Genomic DNA, 17,620 nt, shown 5'->3' on the forward strand with positions numbered 1-17,620 from the left:
GAACTTATTAAATACAAAGCTGTGAAAAACAGTTTTCAATAATATTTAAAAGATACAAAACTGTTTTTTACATCGCAACGTTTATACTAAAAAATGAATCATTAGAATAATTTAACTTTTTTTTTCATATTAAAATTGCTAAAAATACCAAAATTATGAGAGTTTAAAAATATGAAAAATCCCAAATCAAGGGCGGGGGGGGGGGTCTGGTAAAAAGTGACGTACTTTTTAAGGGGGGGTTCAACCTTGTGTGACAAAGTGTGACATAGGGGGGAGGGGGGGTTAATTTTGGCCGATTTTTGCGTGACATACTTTATGGATGACGCCAAAGAGGTATTATTCAACCTTCCAAAATTATAGCTTCCAAATTTACATTATTTTTTTCTGTGTAGGGTGCCCAGAATATTGGACTTTGGTTCAAAACCTCGCTCCACAGGATGAATAGGGGAAGGTGAGGCAAGTGTAGCAAGCTAGCTTGTTGAAACCCATTCAAAACGAAAAAACTGTCAGATTTTTTGATAATCATATTTTTTTTATAAATTAAGACTATGGTAACGGGTGTAAAAAAAATGAGATTTTGTCCAATACCTTTGTGACCAGGGCTCCATCCAAAATATTCATTGACGTTTTCTTGAGGAACAAACATCATGTTTTCAATGAAAATGACTGAATTCGTCGAAAAAAACATTTATTTATTTTTTACTTTGTGTCTGAAAAAATCTATTTTTTTATTGAACGCCCGTTAGAATATGTTTATAAAACAACCCACTGAACGTTTTGGCTCGAGCCTCGAGTCGATCTGACTCGAGATTAACCCTCTCCCGCCCATGGTTACTCCAGAGCACCAAAACTTTGAACTCAAATATCTCTGAACTGACACAATTTTTCATGGTGCTTTAAGTTGCAAGTGTTCATGTAGAATGTATACTAACATCTCCCCAAATTTCATCAAATTTTGTTAAGCACAAGCAAAGTTACAGTGTGAAATGTAAACAAAAATGGGCCAATTTTAGGGAAATAAATAAGACTTGTTTTCGAAAGCCCGTAAAAATTACCAAGCAAAAATTTCATGAAACAAAAAATGTTTTGCTATCATTTGAACCTTGGACAAGAACCCCTGTGAATAACATTGTGAGTTTGGACCGGTTGGTGCACCAGAGCACCACCTAGGCTTATGAGCAACTAAATATTCAGGAGCACTTTTTTCTAAATCACAGAAAAAGCTTATTTTTATCAAAAAAAAGGTTTATAAACGTATTGACTATTCATAAACAAGACAAAACATTGTTATTAGACCGATAGTTTTATTGTTTTCCTCATTTTTCATGAAAATGGTTGTTTGTGGGTTTTGAATGAGCCAATCAAAGAAACCTGAAAATGCAGAGATTTTAGAATTTGTAGTTAATACTTCAGAAATATGGTCTAACAGCAAAGAATAAGTAGTTTTTAACACATTTCGAAGCGTTTTCAAACAAATGAACCAATAGATTTGATGAAAACGAGATTTTGTGGTTTAAAAAAAAAGTTGCTCATCTTCCTAATGGTGCTCTGGTGCATTACTTCAAATTCTACTTTTTTGCCCCAATTCGATGTTTGTGGGTCAAAGTAAAGTATTTCCTGCATTATTGTACCAAAATTAAGCCATTTACTATTTTTACGATAAGCAAACAGCTCTGGGCGTTAGAGGGTTAAGCCTGAATCAAATCGAGGCTCGAGCCAAAATTCTCAGTGGGAATTAGTGCGTCCATCCCGGGAATTCCCGGGACAAAACTCCCGGGATTTTTCCTAAACCGGAAATTCACAAATCCCAGTTTTTTTTATAATTTGTCCCGAGAATTCCCAAAATCGAAAAAAAATCAAATTTTAGTCTGGATGTTCAAATTTGTTTGAAGAAATAAATAAATAGATTTAAATGCAAATTTAAATGCTTAAAAATTCTTATTGAATACTATGTATCCAAGTTATCGATAAGAATTTTAACGCATTAAAATTTGTATTCAGCATAATATTATATCAGCAGTAATTTGGCTTATCAGGGAAAATTGTTGAAGTTTTTTTTACAGATTCGTAAAATGCGTAGCGTTTTAAATATTTTCTATTAAATTCTTTATATTTTTAAAGGACTGAATATTATATCTACGTATATTATTGATTTTAAAACAGAAACGGAACAAAACAATTAGTACACCTATTCCAAATTTATTGCTCTAAAATCTCCTGTACCTATTCAGACTGTAGTCCCGGTTTCCCCAGTTGGCATTAAAGTATCCATTTTTAATTTACTTTTAAGCTATTTGAAAACTGTCGTCCTTGTTTAAATTAAAGAGTAGATTATCAATAATTAATATAATTGAGCTAATGGTATAATTTGGGCTTGTAAAACAAACTAATATAATGAAAATATAGATTTGATGACTGTTTCCCGCGAAATTGGACGACCTAGTTGGAATGCATGAAACAGCATGGGGACCAATCATAAACCACGTGAACGTTCCATACAAACACGATTTTTTTGTAGGGACAGTTGTCTCAGGTCTGAGAATTCGAAACCAGTTTCCACGTGGTTCTTGGGACCATTTCATTTTCATTCCATAACATCCATGTTATTTTTCCAACAATTGAACTGTTAGGAACTTAGGAATATCAGATTACAATGTATTTTAAACGTTTTTTTTATTTTTAGATGAAATGATAATTTTTAATAGTATTAGAGTCGTTTTTACGAAAAAAAATATTCAGAAGATAAATGGTATATTTTCAAAATATCACTATATTAAGTATGGCTCTTGGTATGGCTATTGTTTTTTTTTATCAGTTTTTAAGTATTTTTATATATTTTTTCCAGGTAAAGTATTTTGTTGCAGCAATTTGTTTTTATTCCATACTCAAAATCTATTTGGTACACTTGCCTTAAAAAAGGTTTAAAAAATTAAAAAAAGAGATTTTTGGGAAAATTCTCATGAGGTTCTTAAAGAAAATTCGCGTTTAATTTTTGAATTGATGTCTTTCGAGACAACCCTACCTCCCGATTCCCACCTACACACATCCGGCAGTCCACGTTGCCTCTGGGACCATTATTTTATTATTGAATTCCTACTCCGATTATGAGAAGCATTCCGAGGCAAGAACTTCGTGAGAAAATTAAATATCTTAACTTCGTCATCATCGACAGCCGTTCCCATTCCTTGGGTTGTCTTCTCAGCCTCGACCCTTTCCCCGAGTATTTCGCACTCTTCCCCCTGGGTCGGGGTCGAGTCGGCGGGGGACAGATCCTTGGAATACCACATGAAAGTGAGTCGAGACCGGAGAGGAACGTCTTCGGAATTCCTCCATTGTTGGATGGTGAACTCAATTGGGCGTAACGTGGTTAGTGGTTGACATTTAAATAGCGATTAGGCTGAGTGGGGACATTTTTGGTGAAAAGTGCTGTGCAAGTGAGCATTGCGATTTTTTGTGAATTTAGATTTTCTAGTAGGCCGTGTGGCAGTTCTTTAAACCATGGAACTTTTGAAAAAGCATCTGGTCCTTAAATTCTTCCACAACGCCAATGTCCGACTGCAAATTCTAAACGCCAACCCCGCCAGCACCGGTCAGCTATGGGACGAATCGGGTAGCTACACAATTGACCAGGTACTTACGCAGAAAATTCGCTACCTCCAACGGATATCTCGCTGCTTCGAGGCCAGCCGTAGCGAGGAGGAATCACTTGCAGGTGGAAGCGACTACTCAGGAACGGTCACGCTAAGCTTCGAACGATGGGGATCCGGGTTCGAAGAGCTGTTCGACATGGAACGGTACGAGCGGTACTGCAAGGAGCAACGCATATTGACTCGCCAGCTGAACAACCTGAACCGGTTGCGGGATCTGACGCATCATGACTTTATTGTAAGAAGTTCAAGTTATTTGAAATTTTGAGCTCAATAAAAGTATTGACTTCTAGGAAGAATTTCAATTTGAAGTTGCTAAAAACAAGCTCGTCGATGGTTGGGAACGATCACGACAAGCTCTACAGCTGAACGAGAACAAAGATCGTTGCGAGACTCTACGAAAGGACACCGTAAACCGGGAGGTCACGCTACAAACTGCTGTTCAAGCTGGTGTCCTGACCGATGAGTTCTACTCGTGGCAACTCGAACAGGTTCAGCAGTCGATCGACGAGTGGATGAGTCGATTCGATCGAGAAAAGGACGAACTTGATGGACGACTTCAGAAGGCTCGTGTGAAGAAAAACCACTGGAATGATTTGAAGACGGAAGTTGAACAGAGAACTTTAGAGATTCAACGATTGCAGGGAGTTGAAACTGCACATTTGGAGCGAATCAAACGCCGGGAATTGTGCCTGAAGAGTGCAACGAAGATTCAAGCTTGGTGGCGTGGGGTGATCGTTCGTCGTGGAATTGTACTCGGAGCTCGGAAACGCAAGAAGAAGCAATCCAAGAAGGGCAAGGCCAAAAATCCAAAGGTCCGAATAAAATTCAAAAATAATACTTAGCTCACTCTGCACACATGTATTATTTACCCGTAATTGGTTTAATTAGTACAGTTCAAATTTCCCAGCGATACTAATCAGCATTGCTCACGATTGATTTCGATTTAATTTGAGGCTCCTAATGAATTACCTTCTACGCAAACCGGTAAAAGCCATTTCGTGCATTAAATCAATTATCCCCCATCCCTGCACATAGTATTGATTACGTCCGTCTCCATTACCGGGTCCGAACAGAGATTGCGTTCAATCCCCACTTGGCAGAGCGTTGTTGAGCAGGACTCGGAAATGGTTCTGACAGATTGAAGCACCTTCCGGTTTTATCAAATTGAATTGATATAACCTCGTGCACTCCTCCCCGTCTGGAGCGGTGTGGTTTTGTGCTCCTGCCGTTATTGATGGCGAATATATTCACCGATGGTTTTGGCCACAAACACGTGAATATAATTCCGGCTAACGCACCACGCGGGTTCGTTTTGTGATATGGTCAAGTGATGTTGACCTTATTTTGGGATTGATTCAAGAGTGTTTATCGACAGAATGGTCTCTCGTTGGCAAAATTAATTTGCGACTTGACCCAATTTATGCAAATTTGTAATGGAAGCTTTGTGCAGTCTAATTTGGCAGATGAAATGATTCAACCAGTATACTGTTCTGAATTTAATTTAATTTAATGTATGATTCATTTCAGGCTTGTCAACTAAGAGTATTTTTTTATATTTCATATTTTTAACTAGAACCCATGATTCTAACATGCAGGTCATGCATGTAACTCTGGTAACTCTTTAGAAAAACAAAGACCTGAGTGTTTAATATTTTTATAAAACGTTATTTACCCTCTTGAGATGTATGGTAAAAAATAATTCTGCATTATCAGTTGCAAAGTAACCGCCGACCTTACAAGTCGCATTAACAACGCCAGTCCGCAGTTTGTGTGCGCGTCGCCGCTTTTTTAAAATGTGCACCGTAGACAAAAACAGTGTGGTTCTGGATTTTTGTCAACTCCAAACCCAACCAGGCCCGAAGCTTGTAAAAAAATTCCTCGCAGACCTTCAAGTAAACCAAGAAAACTTGCGAGCATTGCAATTATGCAATAGAAGAAGAATAGCCGTGTTGCAGTTCGCCGACTCAGCAGTGGCCTCGTCCATCATCGACAAACCTCTGGTATATCAGGGTTGCAAAATCACGATTTACCTGGACAACAACGCTACGGAAGTTCGTGTGCTTGACCTACCTCTAGGCATAAGCAATGATGACGTAGTCAAAGTGATGAGTAAATACGGCGAAATTTTGACCATCACCAACGACCGCTGGATTAACTTCTTCCCAGGAATCCCAAATGGAGTTCGGACTCTGCGGATGTTGCTGAAACAGCCAACGCCGAAATCAATCACTGTAAACAATGCTGCTGCAACAGTGACGATTATAGGCAAAAAATCACTTTGCAAACTCAAAGCAAAGAACAAAAAATGTGCGGATTCGAGTAAAAAGGTGAACCAAAAAAGCAGTACACCACCGATTGAACCTGAGCCAAGCAGCAGCAGCAGTAAAAGCAACAACAGTAAAGCAGACCAACATCCAAAGCAAACGAGTCAAATTGACGAAGAAGACAACGATGGATTCGAGACCGTGCTTTCTAAGCACACTCGCAAAACCCGGAAGCGCTTACAAGCATATTTGGACGCGGATGACGAACTGACAACAAAACGAAGAGAGATGGCTAAAGAAGAATCAACAGATGAAGAAGACGAAGATGTCATAAAAGCAAAATATTATAGGAATAAGTGTTATGAGATGACTGTTAAATCCCTGGAGGAAGAGGACGAAGATAAAATTGAAGAACTTGATAATTTAAGGTCAAAATTTTCCGCTAAGTATTTGAAACATAGACAGAAATATTTAGAAAAAAGGCATGGTAACAATTATTGAAATATAGCCAGACGAGTGATTTAAAACTCTGTAACCTTTCCTCTTCCACTATCCACCTTGAAGAGATGAATGCACAATGGTGTAAAGTCTCTATAATAAAACAAAAAAAAAATTCTGTATATTATTATTTCGTCCATACAATTTTGGGGGGTTGTCGCGCGAAAAATCAATATGAATGTAAAAATAATATCTAGGTAATATATAAAAAAAAAACCATTTAATATCACTAGAGGCGAAATAGAGCCTTTCTTAATTCAATTCAATTCGGTTTTATTGATGAATAATCAAGATACAATGAGTTATTTTGAAGTGCATAACAGAGTTTTGGAGTTCCTTCCAGCTGTGTGTTGCATCATAATCCATGTTGGAACAATTATTTCTTTAACTAAGGCACTAGCAAGAGTAAGAAAAATAAAAAAAAAACTTACAGAAATTGCAAAGGAAAGGGGATAGAGATGTGTTTGATCATCAGCTCCCCAAGGGTCAGGAATTGTTCCGCCTTGTTCCGGCAGCTCCGAAACCGCGTCATCATCTCCCCCGCAAGAGCAAAGAACTCCGGCAGGTTGAAGAGATCTTCCCCGGTGACTTCTTGCTGGGCCGTACTGCCGTTACCGGCAGCGACCACGCTGGCGAACGAACGCCCCCAACCAAGAGGGAACGTTGAGTTTTCCGCTGGAACCGTGAGCTGTTCAGCTGCAGGAACGGCTGCGCTCGTACTTCGCTGAGAACGCTGCTGCTTTCTTCTTCCTCTTTTCCTGCTCCTCGAGGTAGGCCATGCGCGCGACGCATCCGCGGTGATTGCCGGTATGGTTGCCGTCACAGTTCGTGCACTTTACGCGCGGCTTGGTTTGTTCTGCCTTGTCCCCCAAGTCCGCCTTTCGTGGCAGTGCGCAAGCCTCCGAGAGGTGTGACTCACCGCACTTCACGTAGCGGGGCCGGAGGTTGCAGTTCCGCGAGCCGTGGGCAAATTTCTGGCAACGGTGGCATTGCGCTACGTCCGTCGGATTCTTGGTGTAAAACCGCCAGTTTACCCAAAACCCGTCCAACGTCTTAGTCCGTCTCAGGTCTTGGATGTTGACGGTGCCGCGGTCGAAGTACAACAGGTACAGTGTGTGCACACCCGTGACCGTTGTCTTGCGCGAGAGCACTTTTATCTCCCGTGGTTTTATTCCGGCGTCCGAAATGTGTTTCTTTAGGTCAGAAACCGGACGGTCTTGGTAACATCGGGTTTGAATGTGAAGAAGTTGAAGTTGCTACGCTTCAATTCTTCAAACACCAAGTCGATTTTTTTTTATTCAGTGTGATCACTTGGACTGCCGACTTACCGATTTTCAGACAATATCCGAGGCCTTCTAGCAACTCGTCATTCCTGGGACATTTTCACATAAGGGTCATTCCATCTGAAGCGGAACAGCATTTGAAAATTACCCTCTCCGATCCTGCTCAAATTTGGCAGGGCTGTTGATACTATCAAAACATGCAAGAATCCTGAATTTCGTCCAAATCGGACCACCCCCTCCAATTTTGTACCTTCCCCAAAAATCGACTTTTTGGCGATTTTTGACCAAACCTCCTAGTTTCAATCGACAATAACTCAGGAACCACAAATTTTAGAGGGTCGGTCTTAGACTCAATTTTGAAGGAAATTGGACGTAGAATCCATTTCCGTGATCAAAATTTTGATTAATTTATGTTTTCTACCTGTATTGCGCAATTGAAAACTTGAAACGGCCGTATCTCAAAACACCTCAACTTATTTTTTTTATTTGATCTCACTATCGTGTTCCCCGGCCAATTTTACATAAGAATCACTTATCGACAGAAATGAATATGATTCGTTCCAGAGATATCGAATTTTAAAGTTTTGTGTTTTCGAGATTACCTACATCAGCTTCATTCGCCGCATCTGCTAGAAGCACACAGGCGGGCTGATCAATAACTGCTACCTGGTGTTCTGGGAGATGAATAATTTAATTTAAATTTAAAAAAAAATACGCAAATATTTATTCAAATGGCTGATACCTACTTTGATCAATCTATTTTTGTGAAAGGAATATTTATTGGGTTATTTTGAATGCACCTTTTTTACGTGTTGCTAACCGTTTCAGAGTACCTCCGAGGCCATGACTAGGGCCTTTCTCATGGGCGGTAGCAAAATAGTGCCATTCAGCAAAAACCCCAAAACCTGCTTTATTATTATTATTATCATTATTATAGTTTACTATTGACACTTTACCATATTGGCAAATCTGATTTATGGTTTAAAAGATTGATCATATTAAATCTATTTTTATATTGTTAGCCAGCTCCATTTGATTGAAAGATGATTTTGGTCAAGGTACATTTAATTTAAAAAAATCTTCATACGTGAGGACAGCAGCCGTGATAGAAGAAAAAAAAACACTGTTGTTCGGACGGTGTCGAAATCATCGCAACTAAATTTGGGGAATTAGCCGCTTTGAAGCAGATCAAACTTTGTGATTTTCTTACATTTTTCAATTTTCTACTTTCCAGAAATCCTTTTCCTACTCCTTGTGATCGTCCTTCACTAGAGTACAACGTATCAACAAATTTTATTCATTTTAATTCATATTTTTAACTCAATAATGCATCGTGCACTTATTGTTCAGTGTTACTAACAAGATTAATTGCATTTTCCTGCTCGCTTCGTCGGAATCCAATTCTGCCCTTTACTGTGTGTCGTTATTGCTCTGTCCTGTGGATTAGCACAGATATTTCGCGATTATTTGCGATTAAACTTCAGTTTCTTACAGTGTTATACAGTTAATTTTTGCCCCATTGTTATCCGAGCATTCGTTGGTGAAGGTTGTCTGAATCAACATGACTCGTCGCGTCCCGGCGCAAAACGCCGGCAATATTGCTCTACCTGCGGCTCAAGCAGGCAAAAAAGTGGGAATTTCCAAAAGGAAGGTTGAGGCCTCAACTGATGGCCAAAAACCGGGGATTTCCAAAAGGAAGGTGCTTTTGGAAGTGACATCGAACAGCAAAAAGACGAAAAAGCGACGGTACTGTACCGATGGATGAGGAGGAGGAGAACTCTTCATCGCACGAGGAGCAGCTTTTGAAGAACAACAAGTTCGCTGGACTGCCTGACGAGGACCAGGTAGCGGAAGCAAAGGAGAATGAAGTGAAACAGCGAAAGGAGAAACTGCCTCCTTTTTATGTGCGGCAATCAGCAGCAACGATCGACTTTCGAGCGGGGCTGGTTGAACTCATCAAGTCTGGGAAAGTCCAAGGCAACATTCGTCTGTGTCAGGACGGATTTAAGGTGCTGGTGCAATCCAGGCAGCACTATCAACTGGTCAAGGATTACTTGACCGAAAACGAGGCGGAGTACTTTACCCATGATGTCGTCATGGATAAGCCGTTCAAAATCGTCGTCAGAGGTCTGTACGACATGCCAGTGGAGGAATTAGCTGCCGAGCTAAAAGTTTTGAAACTGGATGTGTTGGCCGTGCACAAAATGAGCCGACGCAACAAAGACATCAAGTACCGTGACCAGCTCTACCTGCTGCATTTGGCTAAGGGATCGACGACGCTTCCTGAGCTGAAGGCAATTCGAGCGGTTTTCAACATTATCGTGTCGTGGGAGCGATACCGACCAGTGCATCGTGACGTCACACAATGCTTCAACTGCCTGGGTTTCGGGCACGGAGGTAAGAACTGCCACCTAAAGCGTCGTTGCGCCAAATGTGGTACCGATGCGCACATCACATCCCAGTGCATCCAAGATTCGCTGGTGAAGTGCCTCAACTGCAACGGTGAGCACTCGTCAACCGACCGAAAGTGCCCCAAGAGAGCTGAGTTCGTGAAAATTCGGCAGCAAGCATCGACGAAGAATCAGCCTCAGCGTCGTAGAACTCCTCCAGCCCTGGTGGAGCAAAATTTTCCACCTCTTCAACCGCGACGCCAGGTCCCGAACTTGGCACCGTTGCCGTTGGATCCCAGGAAGAGAGCTGAGATGAATCATCCACGGCCGGGTTCCAGCCAGGAGCCGAGACCGCCACCACCGGGCTTCAGCCAGGAGCCAAGACCAACCCAAGAACCAGCAGTTGAGGAAAATGGTAATGATCTTTACACCTCAACCGAACTCCTCAATATTTTCAAACAGATGTCCGCTGCACTGCGTGGATGCAAAACCAAGACCCAGCAGATTGAAGTGCTGACCTCGTTCGTCATCCAGTATGGATCGTAGGTCCCTCAAGCTGCTGAATTGGAACGCTTGCTCCATTAGGAGGAAGAACTTAGAGCTGGTGGATTTTCTTCGCGAGAAGGAGATCGACGTAGCTGCCATCACGGAAACTCATCTGAAGCCCGGTGAAAAAGTTTATCTGCAAAACTACAAGATCGCGACGCAGCTCGACAGGACCACCTCTGGAGGAGGAGGTGTGCTTGTCGCTGTTCATCGTGATCTCAAGCCACGCCGGCTGCCACACTTTAAGCTGGACATCATCGAGGCCGTTGGAGTGGAAATTCCCACTTCGGTTGGCCCAGTACTCTTCATTGCTGCATACTGCCCACGTCAGGTGAATGCCAGAGATGGTTCAGCAGCAAAACTGAAGAGCGATATCCAGAAGCTGACACGGCGGAGCGCAAAGTACATCATCGCTGGTGACCTCAACGCGAAGCATGAAGTTTGGGGCAACAGCAGGAGGAATCGGAACGGAGTGATTCTGCACAACGATCTGCAAAACGGATACTACAACGTTGTGAGTCCGGATCGTCCAACGAGGGTGGCTCGGTCTGGGAATCACTCAATCATCGACTTCTTCATTACCAATATGGCTGAGAACGTGGCTCATCCTGAGGTGTTTGAAGAGTTGAGTTCTGATCACTATCCGGTGGTTGTGGAGGTTGGAGCTTCCGTTACTCCGCAGCGGCAACCAACCCGGAAAGATTACCACAACGTTGACTGGCAGCAGTTTCAGCAAGTGGTCGACAGCAACATCGACTATGATCAACACCCGGAAACTTCTGCTGATATTGATCGTTCGCTGGAGGTGATCCAGCAGGCTATCAACCAAGCAGAGGCTGCCAACGTTCGGGAGGTTCCTGTTAATTTTAAGGTAACTGATATTGACGTAGATACTAAACACTTGATTAGACTTAGGAATGTTTATAGGAGACAATATCAACGGACTGGGGACTATGACAAAAGATTTCAGTTAACAATTTGAACAAAATCATACAAGACCGACTTGACAATATCAGAAATCAAGAATTTTCAAAACATGTAAGCCAGCTTGGGAATTATTCAAAACCATTTTGGAAACTTTCAAAAGTTCTTAAAAACAAACCAAAGCCTATTCCTCCTCTTATTGTTGAGGATTCTCCTTTGATTACATCCGAGGAAAAGGCAAATGCACTTGGGCTTCATTTTGTTAGTTCACATAATCTTGGCGCTTCCATGACCAGCCGTAAAGAAACATCAGTTGCCAATAGTATTTCAACAATCAATGACTCTACCTTTGAATTTCCTGCAGATTCCCATGTTTCTGGTGAGGAAGTCAAAGTTGCAGTTAAACAAATGAAAATATGAAAGCTCCTGGCTTTGATAACATTTTAATCTAGTGTTGAAAAAACAGAGTGATCAGTTCTTTCAACATCTAGCCAATATTTTCAATAAATGTTTGCAACTTGGTTACTTCCCCACCAATTGGAAGCTGGGCAAAGTCATACCAATTTTGAAGCCTCAAAAGATCCAACATCGCCAACAAGTTATCGTCCCATTAGTCTTTTGAGTAGTCTGTCCAAACTCTTTGAGAAGGTCATCTATTCAAGGCTTTTGGATTTTACCAACGATAATAATATAATTTTGAATGAGCAGTTTGGCTTCCGAAAGGGACATAATACTGCTCATCAGCTTACGAGAGTAACTAAAATCATCAAGCAGAACAAGCTTGAGTCTAAATCAACTGCTATGGCTTTGTTGGATGTTGAGAAGGCTTTTGACAATGTTTGGCATGATGGTTTGATACATAAACTGTATTTATACGGTTTTCCAATGTATCTTATCAAAATTATCCAGCACTATCTTTCGGAGAGATCGTTCAAGGTTTTTCTGAATGGGATTGCTTCTGGATTATTCAACATTGATGCTGGGGTTCCCCAAGGAAGTATTCTTGGCCCACTTCTGTACAATATTTTTACATCTGATTTGCCTACTCTTCCTGGTAATGGTGTGTTGTCACTTTTTGCTGATGACACTGCCGTTATTTATAAGGGTAAAATAACCAGATATTTAGTTGGCCGTCTTCAGAAGGGTCTTGACGTTCTTTCCGAATACTTTGGCGACTGGAAAATTCGCATAAATGCAGCCAAAACTCAAACCATCATTTTTCCACTTTCCAAATCGGCCAGATTTGTCCCAAAGGATGATGTTTTGATTAAAATGAATGATGTTTCAATACCCTGGTCAAAGGAAGTTGTCTATTTAGGTCTCATACTTGACTCGAAACTTTTGTTTCGGCAGCATGTAGACAAAATATTGAACAAGTGCAGCATTCTCATCAGGTGTTTGTATCCTTTAATTAACAGAAAATCAAAGCTATCTTTGAAAAATAAGTTAGCAGTTTACAAACAAATAATTTACCCCGTTATTGAGTATGCAGTACCTGTTTGGGAGTGTTGCGCTAGAACTCATAAATTGAAGCTCCAGCGTGTCCAAAACAAGGTACTCAAAATGGTTTTGAATGTTCCTGGCTGGACAAGATCAAGTGAGGTTCATGAATTAGCAGAAGTTAAAATGTTGGATCAGAAGATTCAAGAAAAATGTTTGAAATTCAGGGAAAAATGTGCTATATCTGAATACCCCTTGATTCAAGGATTGGTTTAGTTTATGGTAAGATTAAGTTAGTTTTAGGTTAGGTTATGTTTTCTTAACATTTTTTTTCCTCATTGTACCTAGTGTTACAAAAATGATAAATCATATACTTTTAAAGTTATAAAAATGAACAGTGTTTAAATCACGAAAAGCAAACTAAAGCTGAAGAGCCACAGCTGACCACTTATTATGTAAACCAAATGTAATTATTATAAGAAAGATTCAATAAAGTATACTTAATTAAAATTAATTAAAATTAATTTTTGCCCAATTTGGTAAAGATTATTTATGATGAAATATTATTTCAATAATTGACCAGGTAGCAGTTATTGATCGGCCGGCGAATGAAGCTGATGTAGGTAATCTCGAAAACACAAAACTTTAAAATTCGATATCTCTGGAACGATTCATATTCATTTCTGTCGATAAGTGATTCTTATGTAAAATTGGCCGGGGAACACGATGAGGTAGAATGAGGTAAAATAAAAAAAATAAGTTGGGGTGTTTTGAGATACGGCCGTTTCAAGTTTTCAATTGCGCAATACAGATAGAATAAATAAATTAATCGACACATTGATCACGGAAATGGATTCTACGTCCAATTTCCTTCAAAATTGAGTCTAAGACCGACCCTCTAAGATTTGTGGTTCCTGAGTTATCGTCGTTTGAAACTAGGAGGTTTGGTCAAAAATCGCCAAAAAGTCGATTTTTTGGGGAGGTACAAAAAATGGAGGGGGTGGTCCGATTTGGATGAAATTCGGGATTCTTGCATGTTTTGATAGTATCAACAGCCCTGCCAAATTTGCGCAGGATCGGAGAGGGTAATTTTCAAATGCTGTTCCGCTTCAGATGGAATGACCCAACTGTAACTCAAAGCCGTTGCATCGTATCATAAGACAAACTTGTGAGAAATTGGATAGTCTTTCTGAAAAAAAAACACAAACACGCCACTTCCATGAGATTTATAATTTTTGAGTTTAAAAGTTAAATTTGAAGATGTCACGCTTCGCTAAGAGACGGCGATTTAAGCAAATTCCAGGCTAGATTTCGCCATGAGACGTGATGATTGTCTAAGCCCAAGTTGCCTATTGCAAACAATCACAAGCACTGATCTTCAAAATGAAGAGTTTATATAAAACCCATATATGCTGGCTGATAGGCATGAATTTATTTTTCTATACACTTACTAGTTCCTATCGTTAGGATCTTTAGTGCTCTAATGCACCCTAAAGTGTTTCTCAAATGTACCCAACATGGATCTCTATCATTTAACTGCATGATGTCAACACATAAAGTTTACTTTTTAGCTAGTGTTGTTCCAGATATGGCCTCAATAGGATGGATTGTATTATCATTTGTGTTGCTGTTTTGTTCAACAGGATTAGCCTCAGCTAAACAGGACACTGTCGACTATATAGTGCAAGTTATTACCCACCTAGTGGAAAATGAACCTGAAGTTCCAAGAATGGTTTTCTATGGCACGTCGCTTAAAAATCCGTTCGATAACCTTCTCGGAAAGGTCCTTGAAGATCCTCGGCTTGCATTCACTACAAAATTTATCATTTCCGGCACCGCTGCCGTTGACATTACTCGGTGGCCAGTGCAGCCGTCACTGCTTCTGATACAAGGTGAGCTTGCCTCAGCTCGTCACGAACAAATTTTTGATACGTTGCGGTTGTTCAAACCAAGCACTAGAATAATGCTACTGATTAACACCAAAAGTCATGATTATGCTGAAATGGCGTTCCTCTGTAAACATATGTCATACTATAATGCAGTGTTTCTAGACGAAAAGAATGATTGGATAATCGTGAACAGAGTTGTGCTGAAGAATTTTCCGGAACCTTGGAGTTTCAATAAAAGGTCAGCTAAACGCAACGTTCAAAGGACTATTACGTATTCCACCAGAATTCCTATGACCCCAGACAAACCGTCGTTGAGATGGCTTGCGGAAACTGCCACATTTTTGAACACAACAGTGCGTGAGATATCGCACAATTGCAATTCCACAATTGTTAACGACGACACAAATGCTTGTTTTGTACGTCACTCGATAAGTCGAAAAATCGATTTTGAACCGTGGGTTTATTCAATTCGAATGGTCGATAATATGTTCTTCAGTTTCATGCTGACTCCGATGACGACCAATTTCGTTATCCTAGCACCGAGATCTCCAATTAGCACAGCGCAGCTGTTCACGATTCCTTTTCAGTGGACGGTCCGGGTTGCACTGTTGCTGGTGATTGTTATGGTAGAACTAGTGAAGATTAAAATGCCTCTGATATTCCAGAACGAACCGATTCTATTGGTAGTCTGTGGATATGAACGGTACAACCTTAACAGAGCAGGATTTGTAGAGAAACTAGTGCTGTTTTCATTGATTGTTGTCATGTTTTTCATCTCCAGAGCATATGAGACTAAAATACTATCTTGCATGATTAGTAGACCCGCTGCACAAGAGATTATGACAATCCCAGATTTGATCAAGCATGGATTTAAAGTGAAGTATGATCACTTAGTTACTCTGTTCGCCACAGAACTAGAGGAGTTGAATGGATTGCTCGTAAAAAGTAATGAAAGTTTGTACAGAATGGACTTTGTCCATGCATATATTGCTGAGAAAAGTTTAAGCGAGTTAAAATTGCTACCACGTTATTACGATCCAGCTAACAAACTGTACCGCTACAAAATCATGGAGCAGTCCCTTGGGTTATTGCCTGTTGCGTACAAACTTGCGTCCCGAAGTGAGCTATTGGAAGTTTTTGCCTATACGATAAACGTGTTTATAGAAAGTGGAATTTTCAACTTTTGGAATTCACTTTTCAAGGAAGAACCACAAGGTACGATTTATGGGCGAGAGTTTGGTAAACAAAGCAGTTTTCTATATTTCAACGACCTTTTCCCTGTGTTGGTACTGATTTCATATGGTTTTATTATAAGCTTCATCACGTTCAGCATGGAAGTCATATCGCACAAATTTCCATCCTTAATTAATTGGAAACAGATGATTGTTACAATTATGAGTATCAAAAATAAATTCCAATAGTAAGCTGCTGAGCTTGTTTGATAGATGTTAAGATAACGGGTAATTGCCCCAACTTCAATCTTGTAATCTTATTTTGGACACGGGAAATAATTACAACGTAATCTACGGCTCACTATAAAACTAACCATCAATGAGCTTGCAGGGTAGTGTCGTCTAAAGATCCAAGCTAAACCGTCATGAATCTGCTCGAGCACCTGCAATGGTTTATCATCAATCTGTTCGAAACCACCTCGGCCCACGGCTTGCGTCATCTGGTTCGCATGGGCGTCCACATCGTCGAACGGATGGTCTGGATTACTTTCATATTTGTGGGAATCTTTGGAAGTGTTGCGTTGGCTCAGCGTATCTGGGACCGGTACCAAACCTCACCGGTGGTCATATCGATGGATCGTAACATGTACTTCTGGAACACGAGCTTTCCGAGCTTGACCGTGTGCACGCACCATCGGATCGACCAGGACAAGGTTGACCGGTACATTGGCGAACATCCGGACAAGTTTGCAAATGAGGGGGATTCGGATGATTTCAAGGAGTTCATCGTCAAGTTGGCGAACGCTAGCTACGATACTTTTATGGAACTACCGGTGCACAAAACGTATGGCATTCCGAGTGAAGACTACCTGGAGCTGATTCAGAATCTGTCGTGGCCGTTTCAGCCGATGAGTAGTAGCGGAACCACGTTGTTGCTGCAATTGCAGCCCACCATAACCGAGCTGGGATCGTGCGTGTCCGTCAACTCCAAGGTTGCGGCGTACAGCTCGTACGAGTATTGGAGGAACAACCGGTGGGATTTAGTACCACCACCGGAACCGGTAGTCGTGCACCCACTGGACGGTGAGGTGTACGGTCAGCTGATCAAGCTGGAGAGCTCGTACGAGGTGTTCTTTCACGGGTTTATGGAAGTGCCGGAGATCAGCAAGCGCCGATACTCGTTTCTGGAAGCTTTCTACACCACGGTAGAACTGCTGGCGCTGGAGATCATCACATCACCGAATGCTAGGGAGTACGGGCCGAACTAGTAGCGTGATTTCCCTAACCTAAAATAATCTGATATTTCAGACTGTCCATTTCACAGCGCAAGTGTCGCTTCACGCACGAGGCGGACATTCTGCAGTTCAGTCCGGTCTACAGCTACAACCTGTGCCGGATCGAGTGTCGGATGAAGCTGGCGGTCAGATTTTGTGGATGTGTGCCACATTTTTACAGAAACATTGGAAAGAAGGCGCTCAAGTACCGGATTTGTGACTTGAGCGGGTATCAATGTCTGGGTCAAAATGCGGGTAAGATTTGCGATTGTTTGTTGATTTAAGTACGC

At 41.0% G+C, this 17,620-nt stretch overlaps 1 protein-coding gene across 1 annotated transcript; it reads left to right on the top strand.

Moving 5' to 3' along the window:
• The first annotated feature begins 3,482 nt into the window (after positions 1–3,482).
• On the top strand, positions 3,483–4,492 carry LOC6039712 (dynein regulatory complex protein 9). Its single transcript, XM_001849215.2, has 2 exons — positions 3,483–3,885; positions 3,941–4,492. Exons 1-2 carry the CDS (start codon positions 3,499–3,501, stop codon positions 4,490–4,492), a joined length of 939 nt encoding a protein of 312 aa, XP_001849267.2. The 5' UTR covers positions 3,483–3,498.
• The last annotated feature ends 13,128 nt before the right edge of the window (positions 4,493–17,620 follow it).

This window comes from Culex quinquefasciatus, chromosome 3 (assembly GCF_015732765.1).
Source record: "Culex quinquefasciatus strain JHB chromosome 3, VPISU_Cqui_1.0_pri_paternal, whole genome shotgun sequence".
In the NCBI taxonomy this organism is placed as follows: Eukaryota; Metazoa; Arthropoda; class Insecta; order Diptera; family Culicidae; genus Culex; species Culex quinquefasciatus.